Source organism: Callorhinus ursinus, unplaced genomic scaffold (genome assembly GCF_003265705.2).
Source record: "Callorhinus ursinus isolate GAN/ISIS: 27379988/994484 unplaced genomic scaffold, GSC_fseal_2.0 scaffold1, whole genome shotgun sequence".
Classification (NCBI taxonomy): Eukaryota; Metazoa; Chordata; class Mammalia; order Carnivora; family Otariidae; genus Callorhinus; species Callorhinus ursinus.
The window spans coordinates 64,112,286-64,129,404 of NW_027397063.1; the positions used below are offsets into that span (position 1 = coordinate 64,112,286).

At 39.1% G+C, this 17,119-nt stretch overlaps 1 protein-coding gene across 7 annotated transcripts in view; it reads left to right on the forward strand.

Annotated features, from left to right (window-relative positions):
- The window catches only part of ATP13A3 (ATPase 13A3), a 95,574-nt gene that overhangs the window by 50,399 nt on the left and 28,056 nt on the right, over positions 1 to 17,119 (forward strand). For all 7 annotated transcript variants that reach the window (XM_073895386.1, XM_073895397.1, XM_025876454.2 and 4 more), the window contains 5 exons: positions 9,405 to 9,521; positions 10,145 to 10,162; positions 10,255 to 10,408; positions 10,505 to 10,625; positions 15,549 to 15,673. In XM_073895386.1, coding sequence (XP_073751487.1) covers positions 9,405 to 9,521; positions 10,145 to 10,162; positions 10,255 to 10,408; positions 10,505 to 10,625; positions 15,549 to 15,673 — 535 coding nt within the window. The remainder of the gene's footprint in view (positions 1 to 9,404; positions 9,522 to 10,144; positions 10,163 to 10,254; positions 10,409 to 10,504; positions 10,626 to 15,548; positions 15,674 to 17,119) is intronic.

Sequence of the window (17,119 nt, forward strand, 5' to 3'; positions counted from 1 at the left end):
ATTTTGTATTTGGTTAATGTTTTGACAGGGAGGGAGATGAATGACTGGATTAGTGTTTGGCCATCTTCTGATAGCCCAAAATAAATACTTTCAAATTTAATTCCCAAAAGGCCTGCAGAGAAAAATTTAAGAGTAAGGCAAAATAAGACTGATCAATTTTGATGTTCTCTAAATTTTCTCTAGCTGAACAGATTTTCAGTAGATTTAGTGTTTGTGGGTCTTAAAAAAAAACAACTGGCTTTATAATTAAGTTTGTATAATAGCATGTTTTTTTACTATGAGATGCCTTGATGCTTGATCTTACCACAAAGTATCAATGGAATGTTTCCACATAACCACACACTGCTGTTATGTGCTGTGATCGATGCCATATAAGATATATCTCAATTTCAGAGATGTTAAAACATGTCTTAGAATTGTATCCAGGGCGCCTGGGTGGCTCAGTTGGTTAGGCTACTGCCTTCGGCTCAGGTCATGATCCTGGAGTCCCGGAATCGAGTCCCGCATCGGGCTCCCTGCTCGGCGGGGAGTCTGCTTCTCCCTCTGACCCTCTTCCCTCTCGCGCTCTCTATCTCTCATTCTCTCTCTCTCAAATAAATAAATAAAATCTTTAAAAAAAAAAAAGAATTGTATCCAGTTGGCTAATTGGACACAGTTCCCTGCCCAATCATTTAAATTAGTTTATTGTTTCTTACATATGTGTATTTAATACAAGTTTTTGCTGGAATTCTTTGGCCAAAAATAAGTGTTTTTAAATTAAATTTCAAGCAGTTAGGGTAGTAGTATCTTAACCAGAAATGTTCAGTCTGAAACACTAAACTCAAATCTTTGTATCTCAGTGTGTGTTTAATCCAGCGGTTCTACTAACCATATCTGAGTTCCATGTACTTTTATTTTTTAATTTAAATCCAATTTAGTTAACATATAGTGCATTATTAGTTTCAGGGGTAGAATTTAGTGATTCATCAGTTGCACATAACATTCAGTGCTGACTTATTTCACTTAGCATAGTACCCTCTAGTTCCATCCATGTCATTGCAAATGGCAAGATTTCATTCTTTCTGATGGCTGAGTAATATTCTGGTGTGTGTGTGTGTGTGTGTGTGTGTGTGTGTGTGTACCACATTTTCTTGATCTGTTCATCTGTCGATGGACATCTGGGCTCTTTCCATATTTTGGTTATTGTGGACATTGCTGCTATGAACATTGGGGTACATGTTCCCCCTGATCCACTGTTTTTTTTATCCTTTGGATAAATACCTAGTAGTGCAGTTGCTAGGTTGTAGGATAGCTGTATTTTTAATTTTTTGATGAACCTCCATACTGTTTTCCAGAGCGGCTGCACCAGTTTGCATTTCCACCAGTAGTGTAAGAGGGTTCCCCTTTCTCCGCATCCTCGCTAACATCTGTTATTTCCAGAGTTGTTAATTTTAGGCATTCTGACTGGTGTGAAGGTGGGATTATCTCATTGTGGTTTTGATTTGTATGTATTTCCCTGATGCCCAGTGATGTTGAGCATTTTTTTATGTGTCTGTTAGCCATTTGTGTCTTTGGAGAAATGTCTGTTCATTGTCTTCTGCCCATATCTTGATTGGATTTGGGTGTTGAGTTTGGTGAGTTCTTTACAGATTTTGGATACTAGCCCTTTATCTGATAAGACGTTTGTGAGTATCTTCTCCCATTCCATAGGTTGCCCTTTGGTTTTGTTGACTGTTTCTTTTGCTGTGTAAAACCTTTTTATCTTGATGAAGTCCCAATAGTTCATTTTTACTTGCCTCTGGAGACATGTCTAGCAAGAAGTTGCTGTGGCCGAGGTCAAAGAGGTTGCTGCCTTGTTCTCCTCTAGGATTTTGATGGATTCCTCTCACATTTAGGTCTTTCATCCATTTTGAATTTATTTTTGTGTATGGTGTAAGAAAATGATCCAGTTTCATTTTTCTGCATGTGGCTGTCCAATTTTCCCAACACCATTTGTCGAAGAGACTGTCTTTTTTCCATTGGATATTCTTTCCTGCTTGGTGAAGATTAGTTGACTACAAAATTGAGGGTCCATTTTTGAGCTCTCTATTCTGTTCCATTGATTTATATGTCTGTTTTTGTGCCAGTCCTATTCTGTCTTGATGATTACATCTTTGTAATAGAGCTTGAAGTCTGGAATTGTGATGCCTCCAGCTTTGGTTTTCTTTTTCAACATTCCTTTGGCTATTCGGGGTCTTTTCTGGTTCCATACAAATTGTAGGATTGTTTGTTCCAGCTCTATGAAAAATGCTGGTGGTATTTTGATAGAAATTGCAGTGAATGAGTAGATTGCTTTGGGTACTATAGACATTTTAACAATATTTGTTCTTCCAATCCATGAGCATGGAATGTTTTTCCATTTTTTTGCATCTTCCTCAGTTTCTTTTATAAGTGTTCTATAGTTTTCAGAGAACAGATCTTTTTAACTCTTTGGTTAGATTTATTCCTAGGTATCTTAGGGTTTTGGTGCAATTGTGAATGGGATCAATTCCTTGATTTCTCTTTCTGCTGCTTCATTGTTACTATATAGAAATGCACCAGACTTCTATGCATTGATTTTATATCCTGCCACTTTGCTGAATTCATGTATCAGTTCTAGCAATGTTTTCCTGGAATCTTTGGAGTTTTCTACATAGAGTATCAAGTCATCTGTGAAGAATGAAAGTTTGACTTCTTCTTTGCTGATTTGGATGCCTTTTATTTCTTTTTGTTGTCTGATTGCTGAAGCTAGAACTCTTTTGAATAACAGTGGTAAGAGTGGACATCCCTGTCGTGTTCCTGACCTTAGGGGAAAAAGCTCTGTTTTTTCCTGTTGAAGATGATATTAACTGTGGGTCTTTCATACATATATATGGCTTATATGATGTTGAGGTATGTTCTATCTATCCCTACATTGTGGAGGGTTTTATCAAGAAAGGATGCTGTACTTTGTCAGATGCTTTTTCTTCAGCTATTGAGAGGATCCATATGGTTCTGATCTTTTATTAATGTCGTGTATCCCGTTGATTGATTTGCAGATGTTGAACCATCCTTGCCCAGGAATAAATCCCACTTGACTGTGGTGAATAATCCTTTTAATGTACTGTTGAATCCTATTGGCTAGGATCTTGGTGAGAATTTTTGCCTCCGTGTTCATCAGGGATATCAGTCCATAATTCTCCTTTTTGGTGGGGGTCTTTGGTTTTGGGATCAAGGTAATGCTGGCTTCATAGAATGAGTTTGGGTTTTCCTTCCATTCCTATTTTTTGGAACAGTTTCAAAAGAATAGGTATTAATTCTTCTTTAAATATTTGGTAGAATTCCCCTGGGAAGCCATCCAACCCTGGACTCTTGTTTTTTGGGAGATTTTTGATTACTGATCCAGTTTCCTTGCTGGTTATGGTTCTGTTCAGGTTTTCTGTTTCTTCCTGTTTCAGTTTTGGTAGTTTATATATTTGTAGGAATTTATTCATTTCTTCCAGATTGCCTCATTTGTTGGCATGTAATTGCTCATAATATTCTTTTATAATTGTTTGTATTTCTTTGGTGGTGGTTGTGCTCTCTCCTCTTTCATTCATGATTTTATTTATTTGGGTCCTTTCTCTTTTTGGTAAGTCTGGCTAGGGGTTTATCAATGTTGTTAATCCTTTTAAAGAGCCAGCTCCTAGTTTTATTGATTTCTGGTCTGATCTTTATTATTTCTCTTCTCCTGCTGGATTTAGCTGGATTTATTTGCTGTTCTTTTTCCAGCTCTTTTAGGTGTGAGGTTAGTTTGTGTCTTTGAGACCTTTCTTATTTCTTTTTTTTTTTTTTTTTAAGTTGTGTGTGTGTTTTATTTATTTTATTTTTTAATTTTTTTTTTTAAAGATTTTATTTATTTGACAGAGACACAGCGAGAGCAAGAACACAAGCAGGGGGAGTGGGAGAGGGAGAAGCAGGCTTCCCGCGCAGCAGAGAGCCCAATGCGGGACTCGATCCCAGGACACTGGGATCATGACCTGAGCCGAAGGCAGACGCTTAACGACTGAGCCACCCAGGCGCCCGAGACCTTTCTTATTTCTTGAGGAAGGCCTGTATTGTTATATACTACCCTTGTAGGCCTGCCTTTGCTGCATCCCAAAGATTTTGAACTGTTGTGTTTTCATTTTCATTTGCTTCCATGTATTTTTTAATTCTTTAATTTCCTGGTTGACCCATTCATTTATAGTAGGCTATTCTTTAACCTCCATGTATTTGTGGTCCTTCCAAATTTTTTCTTCTGGTTGACTTCAAGTTTCATAACATTGTGGTCTGAAAATATACATAGTATGATCTCACTCTTTTTGTACCAGTTGAGTCCTAATTTGTGACCCAGTATGTGATCTGTTCTGGAGAATGTTCCATGTGCACTTGAAAAAAATTATGTATTCTGCTTTAGGATGAAATGCTCTGTATATATCTGTTAAGTCCATCAGGTCCAGTGTATCATTCAAAGCCCTTGTTTCCTTGTTGATCTTCTGCTTAGATGATCTGTCCATTGTTGTGAGTGGGGTGTTAAAGTCCCCTACTATTATTATATTATTATCAATGAATTTCTTTAATTTTGTTATTAATTGATTTATATATTTGGTTGCTTTTCCAAGTTAGGGGCATACATGTTTGCAATTGTTGGATCTTACTGGATAGACCCCTTTATTATGATATAATGTCCTTCATCTCTTATTACAGTCTTTGGTTTAAAATTTAGTTTGTCTAATTTAAGGATGGCTACTTTTGGATGTCCATTAGCATGATAAATGCTCACTTTCAATCTGGAGGTGTCTTTGGGTCTAAAATGAGTCTCTTGTAAGCAGCATATCGATGGGTCTTGTTTTTTAAATCCATTCTGATATCCTATGTCTTTTGATTGGAGCATTTAGTCCATTTACATTCAGAGTAATTATTGAAAGATATGAATTTATATGTATCAAAAATGGATCTAAAAGCACTCTGCATTGGTTATCAGATATGGATGGACCTATACTTTTCCATGACAGCATTTGACCACTGAAATCCCAGACCACCCTAGGGAATGACTGCATTGGGCCAAGAACTTTTGCCATATCCATCACACTCATCTGAACTTTTTTCAACAGATTACCACCTCTTTCATCATTTGGAACTCTAAGAAACAGAACATTCTCTAATAGAGAACAGTAGTTGAAGGATTTGAATAAATTTTAACAATGCTAAATTTTATAAATATATAATTGGAGAGATTTGTCATTGGGGAAAGCAGTTAATGCTAACTTTTGGTTGGATAAAACTTCCTTTTTCTAAAAGAAAAAAAAAGAAAGATGAATTTAGTACTTTTGTATTACCTGTAAAATCTCTGTTCCTGTAGATTGTGTCTGTTCCTTTCTAGTCTTTGTTACTTTTGGTCTCTCTGCTTAAAGGGTCCCCTTTAATATTTCTTGCAAGACTGGTTTAGTGTGCACGAATTCCTTTAGTTTTTGTTCGTGTTGGAAACTCTTTTATCTTTCCTTCTATTCTGAATGAAGACTTCCTGGATATAAAGTATTCCTGGCTGCATATTTTTCCCATTCAGCATGTTGACTATATCATGCCAGTCCTTTCTGGTCTGCCAGGTCTCTGTGGACAGGTCTACTGCCAGCCTTATGTGTCCTCTTGTCTTGAGCTGCTTTCAGGATTTTCTCTTTATGGCTTTGTAATTTGCAAGTTTCACTTTAGTAATCTGTTTTTGTTGATTCTGAGGGGAGGTCTCTGTGCCTCTTGGACTTGAATGCCTGTTTCCTTCCCCAGATTAGGGAAGTTCTCAACTATAATTTAAGTAAACCTTCTGCCCCTTTCTCCTGCTCTTCTTCTTCTGGGACCCCTATAATATGGCTAATATTTTGCTTTATGGAATCAGTGAATTCCCTGAGTCTTCCTTTGTGATCTAATAGTTTTATTTCCCTCTTCTCTTCAGCTTCATTATTTTCCATACTTTTATCTTATATATCACAGCTTTGTTCATCCTCATTTTTGTGGCCTCCTCTTGGGACTGCATCTTGGTTATAGCATTTTTAATCTTGGCCTGACTGGATTTTAGTTCTTTTATCTGTATAGTAAGGGATTCTCTAGTGTCTTCTGTGCTTTTTTCAAGCCCAGCTAGTATCTTTATAATTGTTTTAAATTCTAGTTATGTTAGACATCTTAGTTATGTACATATTGATTAAATCCCTGGGTGGTTATGAGTACTATCTCTTTTTCTTTCTTTTGGGGTAAATTTCTCCATCTTCTCATTTTGTCCAGAAAAGAAAAGAAGAAAAACAACAACAACAGTAACAACAAGAAGGGGCGCCTGGGTGGCTCAGTCAATTAAGTGGCTGCCTTTGGTTCAGATCTCAGTGTCCTGGGATTGAGCCAGCATCTGGCTCCCTGCTCAGCAGGGAGTCTGCTTCTCCCTCTCTCTCTGCCCCTCCCCCTGCTTGTGCTCTCTCTCTCTCAAATAAATAAAATCTTAAAAAAAAATAACAAAAATGTCAGGAAGTGTTTCTGGTGTATGCTGTGTGCACTCTACTGTTGTGTTTTGGCTGCTCTTTCCCACTGGTCTGTCCTCTACGGAGTTCTTTGCTTGTAGCGGGGAGTGTTTGGATCTTTAACTTGGTGTGCTTTGATTTGTTTGTTAATTTGAAAAGAAAGAAAAGCCTGATCCAGGACAAGAGAAAAGGAACAGAAATGCAAACAGACAACAAACTGTAAGCCTGATTCCAAAGAATGAGAAAGAAAGAAGGAAAAAAAGTAAGGAAAGAAGAAAAGAGAAAAAAAAAAAAGAGGCCTGTTCTGAAAAACAAGCTAGAAGGAGACAAACCAACAAATGAACAAAAAATTTATAAGCCTGATACCCCCCAAAAAAAGATAAAGAGAAAAGAAAAAGAAAAAAAATATACATATAAAGTAAAAGATAAAAAAGTAGAAATGGAAAAACAAAACATTTAAAAAATTAAGGAGAAAAAAAAGAAGCAAGCCTGGTCCTGTTTCCACCAGAAGCTGACATTTTGGAGTACTCTTTTATCAGTAGACTTGGTACATGTGGAGGCCAGTGTTGGTCTTCTGAGGGAGAGGCCTGCTGTGCTGGTTTACAAGCTGACTTGCCCTTATAAAGATGCCCCTGCCAGGCCAGGGGCACCTTTAGTGTAGGGGACTCCAGCCTCCAGGGAGGTGCCGTGCTTCTCTCTGAAGTCTGACTGAGCTTGGGGTGGGGGGCGCGGAGGGATGGATGGTGGAGGAGGAAGAATATGGCATCATCCTACCCTCTTGTCCCTGGGGAGGGGAACTCCTGGCCACTGCTGTTCAGGAGGCCCTCTCAAAAAAGCAGATGATCTCGGGATGCCTGGGTGGCTCAGTTGGGCGTCTGCCTTCGGCTTGGGTCTTGATCCCAGGGTTCTGGGATCTAGTTCCCTGTCGGGCTCCCTGCTCCGCAGGGAGCCTGCTCTCCCCCTGCTTGTGTGTGTGCGCTCTCTCTCTCTCTTTCTCTCTCTCTGACAAATGAATAAAAATCTTAAAAAAAAAAAAAAATCTCTTGTGTCCCGGGCCTTTGTCATTTCCCTGTTCTTGACCTGTCCCCTGGCTGTTGGTATGCCTGGTGCCACAGATCTTCTGTATTTTATCTCTGCCCGGTGGCTGGGATTCAAAACTCCCAAGTTTTAAAGGGCCTGGCAAGATACAGACCCACTCCCCTACACCAGAGGAGAAACTCGTGGCGTGCCCAGCACCATCCTGTCCCAGAAAAGTAGTCACACAGTTAATACATGCCTGCTAGAGTTTATTGTGACGTACAGCGAAAAGCCGCGACTCAGTCCCCTACTCTGTTGTGTCCCAGAAGAGCAGTCTCACAGAGGCTGAATCTATTGTGGCAGACAGCGAAAAGCAGCGGCCAGGTTACCTGCACTTGGTGGTTTAGGTCTATTGTGGCTCACAGTGAAAAGCTGCTACAAGGTTATCTGCCCTCTGTGCACACCTCTGTCCCTGCTGTTGAGCTCTGCTCAGTGGCTACCAGCTGGCCTTTTGTCCTTGGAGAGGCAAAATATGTTCTTCCAAATGTACGATGGGAAGGGGGAGTGATCTCTCTCACATGTGACCTGGGGGATCTCCTCACCTCGGCTTATTGTGTGCTTCCCACCTGCTGCGTCCTTTCCCACTCTCTCCCTCTTCCTGACTTTGCCCCATGAAAAGGGTTCCCTTCCCCTTTGGGTCCCCTTGGCTTTCCTCTCCCCCAGTTCATGGCTCCAAACCTCACATCTGCCACGTCCTCTCCCTCCAACTGTGCAGATTGTTTTTTTTTTTTTTTATAAGATTTTATTTATTAGAGAGAGAGAGCACGTGAGAGGGGGGGAGGGTCAGGGAGAAGCAGACTCCCTGCTGAGCAGGGAGCCCGATGCGGGACTTGATCCCGGGACTCCAGGATCATGACCTGAGCCGAAGGCAGTCGCTTAACCAACTGAGCCACCGAGGCACCCTGTGCAGATTGTTTTCTTTCTCCCCCCCCCCACAAAGATTTTATTTATTTATTTGACAGAGAGACAGCGAGAGAGGGAACACAAGCAGGGGGAGTGGGAGAGGGAGAAGCAGGCTTCCCACTGAGCAGGGAGCCCGATGCGGGGCTCAATCCCAGGACACTGGGATCATGACTTGAGCCGAAGGCAGTCGCTTAACCAGCTGAGCCACCCAGGCGCCCCTGTGCAGATTGTTTTCTTAATCCTAGATCGTATTCCTACTTGTTCAGAATAGTTGGATGTTGATCTGGCTGTGTTCGAGGGACGAGGCCAGCTCAGCATCCCCCTACTACTCTGCCATCTGAATCCTTTCCTGGTAGCAGAAAATAATCCTTGGGTGATAGACTGAACGTTTTTGGTATTGCAAGAATCTTCTGTTTTTTGCCAAGATTGTCTAGATCAGCAGGTTGTAAGCAAAATGAGAAGTTTTTCTCTGTTTCTCTGTTTTTGTTTTTTTTTTTTAGTATTTTATTTATTTGAGAGAGAACAGAGGTAGTAAGAGAGAGCTCGAGCAGGATGGAGGGAGAGAAGCAGACACCCCACGGAGCAGGGAGCCCGATGCGGGGCTCAATCCCAGGACCCTGGGATCAGGACCTGAGCCGAAGGCAGATGCCTAACCATCTGAGCCACCCAGGCGCCCCTTTCTGGTTCTGTATTCCACTTCTAACCTCTGCTGCTCATTTTCCGTGGGTTGCCAGGACTTTTAAGTTTGCTTAAATTTTACTCTACTTATATTAATGATCTAGTAGTGCTCATTTATTTCTTGGGCACTGACTTTTTTTTTTTTTTATTACTGAAGATAGCCATAATATTTTTTGTTTTGTTTTGTTTTTAAAGTAGAACGAGTGAATTGAATTTTACGAAGTAATGTGTTGGGTATTTTCCTTTCAGATTCTGGAAGAAGCAACTGAAGAGGAAACAGCACTTCATAATCGAATTATGCCCACTGTGGTTCGTCCTGCGAAACAGCTGCTTCCTGAATCCACACCTGCAGGAAACCAAGAAATGGTGCGAAATCACGTGAAGTTGGATAATACTGTTGATGCTCATGCTTAATCCTCATTTTGAAATGTTGCTAGAAGATGAAATCACATGTCCTTTATTTAACTCTTATGCAGATATGCATATTTTAAATGCATTTATCCAAAACTACACACCTGGTGTATTGCAGGCACTAGTTGTATAAAACATTAATTAAGATTTAATTCTCATTACCATTACTTTTCCTTCCTATTTATTGAGCAGCTTAGTGCCTTGTGATTTAGGTACATGGTGGTTAATCCTTTTAAATTGAAACTGTATTCTTAGGATTTAGTAAAAAGAATATGTGAAAGGCTTTATTTTTAGGTGAATATCAAATCATGTTCCCCCTTAGTTTATTTTAGTACTTAATATGTTAACATTTTAGGATAGCAAAATATTTGAAAATATTCAAGGATATATTTTTATTAAATGAGAGGTAGTAGAGAAGCAGTCTTGAAACCTGACTATGAAATAATCAAAGCTCCTTGCAATTTTTTAAGTAGTGTTTTGCGGATGTATCAAGTTTTTTTTTTTTTAAACTTGAGTATGTTAATGGACCTAATCTGTACTACTGCTTCTTTATTCTTCTCCCTTTGTTTTACTTTTAGGAGCTGTTTGAACTTCCAGTAAGTAAAGAATGTTTACTTGTTACTTAAGTATACTTGCTTTAATTCTAAAAAAATAGTAAATGCTTTGTGCATCTTTTGAAATCACATAGGCTATTTATGAGATAGGAATTGTCCGCCAGTTCCCATTTTCTTCTGCTTTGCAACGTATGAGTGTGGTTGCAAGGGTGCTAGGGGATAAGAAGATGGATGCCTACATGAAAGGAGCACCTGAGGTCATTGCCAGTCTTTGTAAACCTGAAACAGGTAAGGAAGCAACTAGGCTTTGAGTGAAATTCTGGTATTTGTGTGAGCTTGTATTTGCAATTTTAACAATGACATTTATTTTTTCCTTTTTAAAAGTTCCTGTTGATTTTGAAAAAGTTTTGGAAGATTACACTAAACAGGGCTTCCGTGTGATTGCTCTTGCACACAGAAAATTAGAGTCAAAACTGACATGGCATAAAGTACAGAATATTAGCAGGTAAGGTTGATCTGTTTTGCTACAACTTATCCAATAATGTTTGTTTATATAAGTCATATACAGCAATTTATATGTTGTATTTATTAAATATTTATCCAATGTATGCAACTATACCTAATGCAGTGTTTTGTTTTGGGTGATTGAGATACAAGTACAGCTCTTCAGAACTCCTATCAGTTTGTTTGTTAAATATTTATTTAGTGCCCACTGTGTGTCAGGCATGTTTTAGGAATACAATTATGTTTTAAAATGTAAACATAATTCTCTTGTATTTTGTTTTTCCCAAATAACCTACTTGGTTTTGCCCAGTGGTTGGAACCAAGTATTATTTTGGTCAGAGTTTCATGAGGCACAATAACTAATTATACCAGTCTCCCCTTCCCAGTTCTCAAAGGTCGAATGACATTGCTATCATCACATTCACTTTTCTCCAGTCTTCCTCTCTCCAGTTTGTGTTCCACAGTGCCTCCAGAGAGCTTTTTAACATTCAGATCTAATACCAGTCTCCTACCTGGAATTCTAATAAATGGCTTCCCATCATCTACTGGAAGAATTCACCATCAGGAATATGCATCAGGAAAGAAACAAAACATGTAACCCTTAATTTGAAAAAGGGAAAGTGATAGAAGCAGATAAGAATCAGAAAAAGGCACACAGGGGCGCCTGGATGGCTCAGTCAAGTGTCTGCCTTTGGCTCAGGTCACGATCCCAGTACCCTGGGATCGAGCCCCGAGTCAAGATCCCTGCTCAGTGGGGAGTCTGCTTCTCCCTCTCCCTCTGCTCCTCCCCCCTGCTTGTACTCTCTCTCTCTCAAATAAATAAATAAAATAAAATTTAAAAAAAAAAGGCATACAAATGGCCAATGAACACATGAAAATGGTAATACACTTTAGTTTTTTGGGGAACTACAAAATAAAACCACAGTGAGACATCACTTCTCTCCTGAGGTTGGTGAAACTAAAAAGATTGATAATATCAAGTGTTAGTGAAGGCTTGAGAAAATTTTAACAACATACTGTTACTATACTATTGTAGATTCATAATAAACATGTGTAATACCTATCAAAATTTAAATTGCTTAAACGGTTTGACCCAGCAAGTGCAGTTCTAGGAATCCAGCTTGAAGAGCTATTTCTACATATGCATAAGGTCAGATTTAAATAGTGTCAATAGCATAACCAATAGGGCAGTGGCTAAATTATGGATTATTAACACTTCTTTTAGAATTACAGCTTTTCCCACTATGCAAAATTAGAGCGTTCCTGTGAAGCTGTTCGTAAGCCAGAAGGGCTTAAAGTGAAGAAACAATTACCATTTAATTTATTTAGAGAAAATTCTGAGTGTTTCCAGACCCCAGAAATAATCTCCCTTAAGCTATGATACCTTAGGACACATCTTGCTAATGCAGGCACAAAATAAATCAAGATGGAGCAAGATGCTCACAGACACAGTTCAGACCTATGTGGCTTGACGCTGAGATGCTGATTGTAATCCCCAGGGAAGGAGCTTGGGAGTGCCGCTCTCACTGCTTGGGAGTGCACTGCTTCTGAAATGGCTCACTGCAAAACAAATGCTGAATGCTATTTTTGCCTTTTGCCTTTTTTTCTTAATGAATGAAAAGTCTTCGGATTTCCTTGGGTTAGTGAAAACAAGTACTAATGTAGGTCTTTCATAAAAGTAAAGTGGCCTAATGCAAGCTTTTGAAAAGTGGGAGATACCTAAGTGTAAAGAGTTAGGGCAGTGTTTATAGTACAATCCTCTTTTTCTGAATGAGAACTAAAGGAGTGGAGTGGATAGCCAGCCAAATAACTAAAAGGAAGAGCTATGTTAGGAATTCTGCCTATTCACACAGAATGTTTGGGGGATGTGGTTTAAGTATAAACGTTTCAAAAAAAAAAAGAAAAGCAGTAGCCAGATGATGTGATGGATATGCATGGTTGGGAGGTATGCATGTAAAATACCGTGTTCTAATTTTTGTGAAGGGCATATCAGCTTCTTTCTCTAGAGCTTCACCTTTTGCCATTTTTCCCTTAAAGACTAACTATTGATTTGTCTGTAGTTCTTGAGCCTGTCCTATTCAGACATCCTTCTGTGCCCTTGAATAGGCTATTCCTTCTGCCCATAATATCTATCCCTGTCAACTTTTCTCTTTTTCTCTACTGCCTTTCCATGGCATCCTTAAACCAAGACCTTCACCGTCTTTCCATTCTATCTCATAGGGGCAGGTTTTGGCATTTCTCTTACAGCTTGAACCTTTATATCTTGAGTTGACTATTGTATTGTTCATTCATTAGGGGACAAAATTTCCATGACCTTTGTCATTCATTGGAAAGTTAGGAAACCATTAGCAGCCAGAAACTAGCAGGTCATGGAAAAACGGCAACAGTACTTGGACCCCAGCATTTCCCATTGGTAACGCTTTGTTCCTTGAAATGCATTTTCAGACTTAAAGGCTTATTTCTCCTATCACCACGAGCAGTATCATTTGTATTGTTTCCTAACTGTTCTTTAATACATTACCACCCATAGTTATAAATTATATTTCAAAGATTGTTTGGGTTTTAGTGCTATGTACTTAAAGTGCCTTTATTGAATTTTATGTCAACAAACCACTTGTTATTTCAAGTTTGGGATTTTGGTCCCTACCCTCAAGTCTTCTTTCTCCATTGGAAAAAAAAACATTTCTGGGGTGCCTGGGTGGCTCAAGTTGGTTAAATGTCCAACTCTTGATCTCAGTTGAGGTCTTGATCTCTGGGTCATGAGTTCAAGCCTCACATTGGGCTCTTTGCTGAGTGTGGAGCCTACTTTAAAAAAAAAAAAGAAAAAAAATCTGTGATATAATTTTGGTAGCTTGAGATTTCTTAAGAATGCAACCATCTCCAGGGTGCCTGGGTGGCTAAGTCATTAAGCGTCTGCCTTCTGCTCAGGTCATGGTCCCAGGGTCCTGGGATCGAGCCCTGCATCGGGCTCCCTGCTCAGCGGGAAGCCTGCTTCTCCCTCTCCTACCCACCCCCGCTTGTGTTCCCTCTCTCGCTGTGTCTCTGTCAAATAAATAAATAAAATCTTAAAAAAAAAAGAACGCAACCATCTCCATGATGATGCTGAAGCACATGTTATTTTTGCATGCTCGTCTCTCTCTTTTAAAAGATTATTTATTTATTTATTTATTTGAGAGAGAGTGAGAGGGAGGAGGGGCAGAGGGAGAGAATCTCAAGCAGATTCCGAACAAGTGTGGGACTCGATCTCACAACCCTAAGGTATGACTAGAGCCAAAGTAAAGAGTCGGATGCTCAACCAACTGAGCCACGCACACGCCTCTGCGTGTATCTCTTTGTTGGCATGTCTGTTTTCCCACAAAAACTCCTTAAGGGTGGAGATCATACCTTTTCAGCTTTGACCTCCCAGTGACTAGTAGTACTACTTGGTGTAGAGTAGATACTCAGCTTTTGAAGGAATAGCATCTTGATAACTGTTGATTATTAATAAGCATTTTTTTAAAGGAAAATTTTTTGTGTGTGTGCAGGAGGTGGTACTTTATTATCTAGGATATATTGGGAAGCCAGTTAATATTTTTAGGCAGGTGAGTTATATTGTGTATTATTGAGAGCAGTGGCAGGCTGTATTGAAGGCAGCAATAGTTGAATTAGATGTTTTGAATTGGGGAGTAAGTGATCGCTTAGGACATTGGTTTTGAAACTGGTGGTTACCCCACACTAATTGGATTTCAAATCAGTATACTGGGTTGAAACCACTACAGTTTGTTTATTTATTTTTTAAAGATTTTATTTATTTATTTGAGAGACAGTGAGAGAGAGAGAGCACATGAGAGGGGGGAGGGTCAGAGGGAGAAGCAGACTCCCTGCTGAGCAGGGATCCCGATGCGGGACTCAATCCTGGGACTCCAGGATCATGACCTGAGCCGAAGGCAGTCGATTAACCAACTGAGCCACCCAGGTGCCCGGAAATTTGTTTTTTAAAGATTTTATTTATTTATTTGACAGAGAAAGACACAGCGAGAGAGGGAACACAAGCAGGGGGAGTGAGAGAGGGAGAAGCAGGCTCCTTGCTGGGCGGGGACCCTGAAGCAGGGCTCCATCCCAGGACTCTGGGATCATGACCTGAGCTGAAGGCAGATCCTTAATGACTGAGCCACCCAGGTACCCCAATATTAATAAATACTGTAAGAGCCCCATCTCTGGGACCCATGTAGATCTCATTGTCAGACTGCTAAATAGTTTTTGTATCACACTTCCAGGATCAAGAATTTGATCAAGAGTCTAGGGACGCCTGGGTGGCTCATCAATTAAGCATCTGCCTTTGGCTCAGGTCATGATGCTGGAGTCCCAGGATTGAGCCCCATATTGGGCTCCCCACTCAGCGGAGAGTCTGCTTCTCCCTCTGATCCTCCCCCTTCTTGTGCTGTCTCACTCTCTCTCTCAAATAAATAAATAACATCTTTAAAAAAAATTTGATCGAGTCTTCTAAAATTCATCAAAGGCTTGATAATCCAGTATAACTGTATTGAATGTGCTTATTGTCAAGTTTTTCCCTTTTCTCTTAACATTTATATTAGGGTATATTGTATGGGGGGATATTAAAGCATAGATTCATTTATGCTTATTCATTTTGTGGGTAGAATACAAGATGAACATTCTTTAGTACTACAGGTGTTTAGTGTCTTACAAAAATAACATTTCCAAATTATCCTTATTTCTCACATTTCAGAGGGTAAAGTTTTATTTCAAAATATACCTCTTGGGAATTATTTTTCCAGATATAAATTTTTTGAGTTATTGAACACACACATTTATGGCTTATTCAGCATATAAAATGTTTCAATTTGTAATGGCTTTATTAATATAAAGAGAATCGTATCTGTTCTCTGGACTAAACCATTATGTGTTAAAATATCTTTTTCTGCAGAGATGTCATTGAAAACAACATGGATTTTATGGGATTAATTGTAATGCAGAACAAATTAAAGCAAGAAACCCCTGCAGTACTTGAAGATTTGCATAAAGCCAACATTCGCACTGTCATGGTCACAGGTTAGACTTTATAAAAGGACACAGGAAAAATTGAATGTGACTCTTAAAAGAGTTCAGGTTATAGGATATTGTGGAATGATCAGTTAGTTGTAAAAGCATATAGTGGCTCCTTCCTACCTTGCCCCATTTCAACTCAAAAAGTTTTTTAAAGGTATAAGATAACTTTGCAATACTCTCTTAAGGTCTAGCAAATTCTGTTTATAGAAACAGTAAAACGGTGAAGAGCATATTCTAAAAATTTAGATTTTGCTCCTTTTTGTTGCCCCTCTTTAATCATACATTTTTTATAGCAGTTATTTTGTGTAAGCTATTTGTAGATTTGTTTTCTCTACTAAAGCATAAGATTCTAGAGGGTTAAGAGAATGTTTTGTTCATTTTGGGGTCTTCTGCAATTTTTAGAACTGTGCCAGATGCATGGAAAATGATTAATAGATATTTGTTAGAATTACACTTTTGTGTGTAAGAGTATGTTTATTATCATTGCCTGAATGCATACTAGTGAAAATAGCTATTGTTTGATTGGTTTTTGATTTCTGACGACTATACCCAAATGATTCTCCTGGTGTTATTGTTGATATTAGATAATTCCCATTCCTTAGTGTGAAATTATGGCAGCTCTAAGTATTTTTTTCTTAGTAAATAATCAGAATTAAGATAATCATTTTATGGCTCTTCTCTGTTCACTAAGACTTACATGGAAAAGGCAATTGACATTTTTTTTGTTTCAGACTCTGAGATCCATCTAATAGCATACTTAACCACTATGTAGCTCAAGTAAAGAAATGTATTAGCATCCCAGCAATTCCTTGGTTCTAATGATTCCTCTTTCGAAGCACTTTCCATCTCTGTCTCTTCCCTCTCTTTCCCTGCCATGACAGACTGTGGCCTGTGTCCCATGGGGGTCTGTCTGGTCACAGGATGACACTGCTGGAAATAGTGTGTGGCAATTGGGGGAAGAAATCCTATTGCCCTTCAGTTCTGGCAGTGGTGGACTTCCCAGACCTTTGCCTGCCTCTCACATATGTTTATATTTTCTTGATCCTGTCCTTACAGGGCTTCTTTTCATTTCTCTCCTCATGACTGAGAGGATGTCTGTTTTCTCTTCATATCTTGTAAAGATTGTATTCTTGTTACCTTGCTTATCGTTTTGCTTTTGTAATCTGGTCCTTTTTTCCTGTGATATTAGGTATTCTTGTACAGACCACCAGTCACTTCTAAGTTATTTCAACAAATATTTTTTGAGCACCTATTTTGTGTGTATGTAGCACTGTGCCAGGTGTCGATGGGTATTACTAGTGCATAACTGAAAGATTCACAATGTATCTGGCTTTAAAAATTATAGTTGAGAAGGGTCTGACTGTTCAGCATATGTGTGCTTGAATTATTTGAGGCTTCCTTTGAAAAGTATGTTTTGATTTTTGTTAGTTTTAAGATACAAGAGCAATA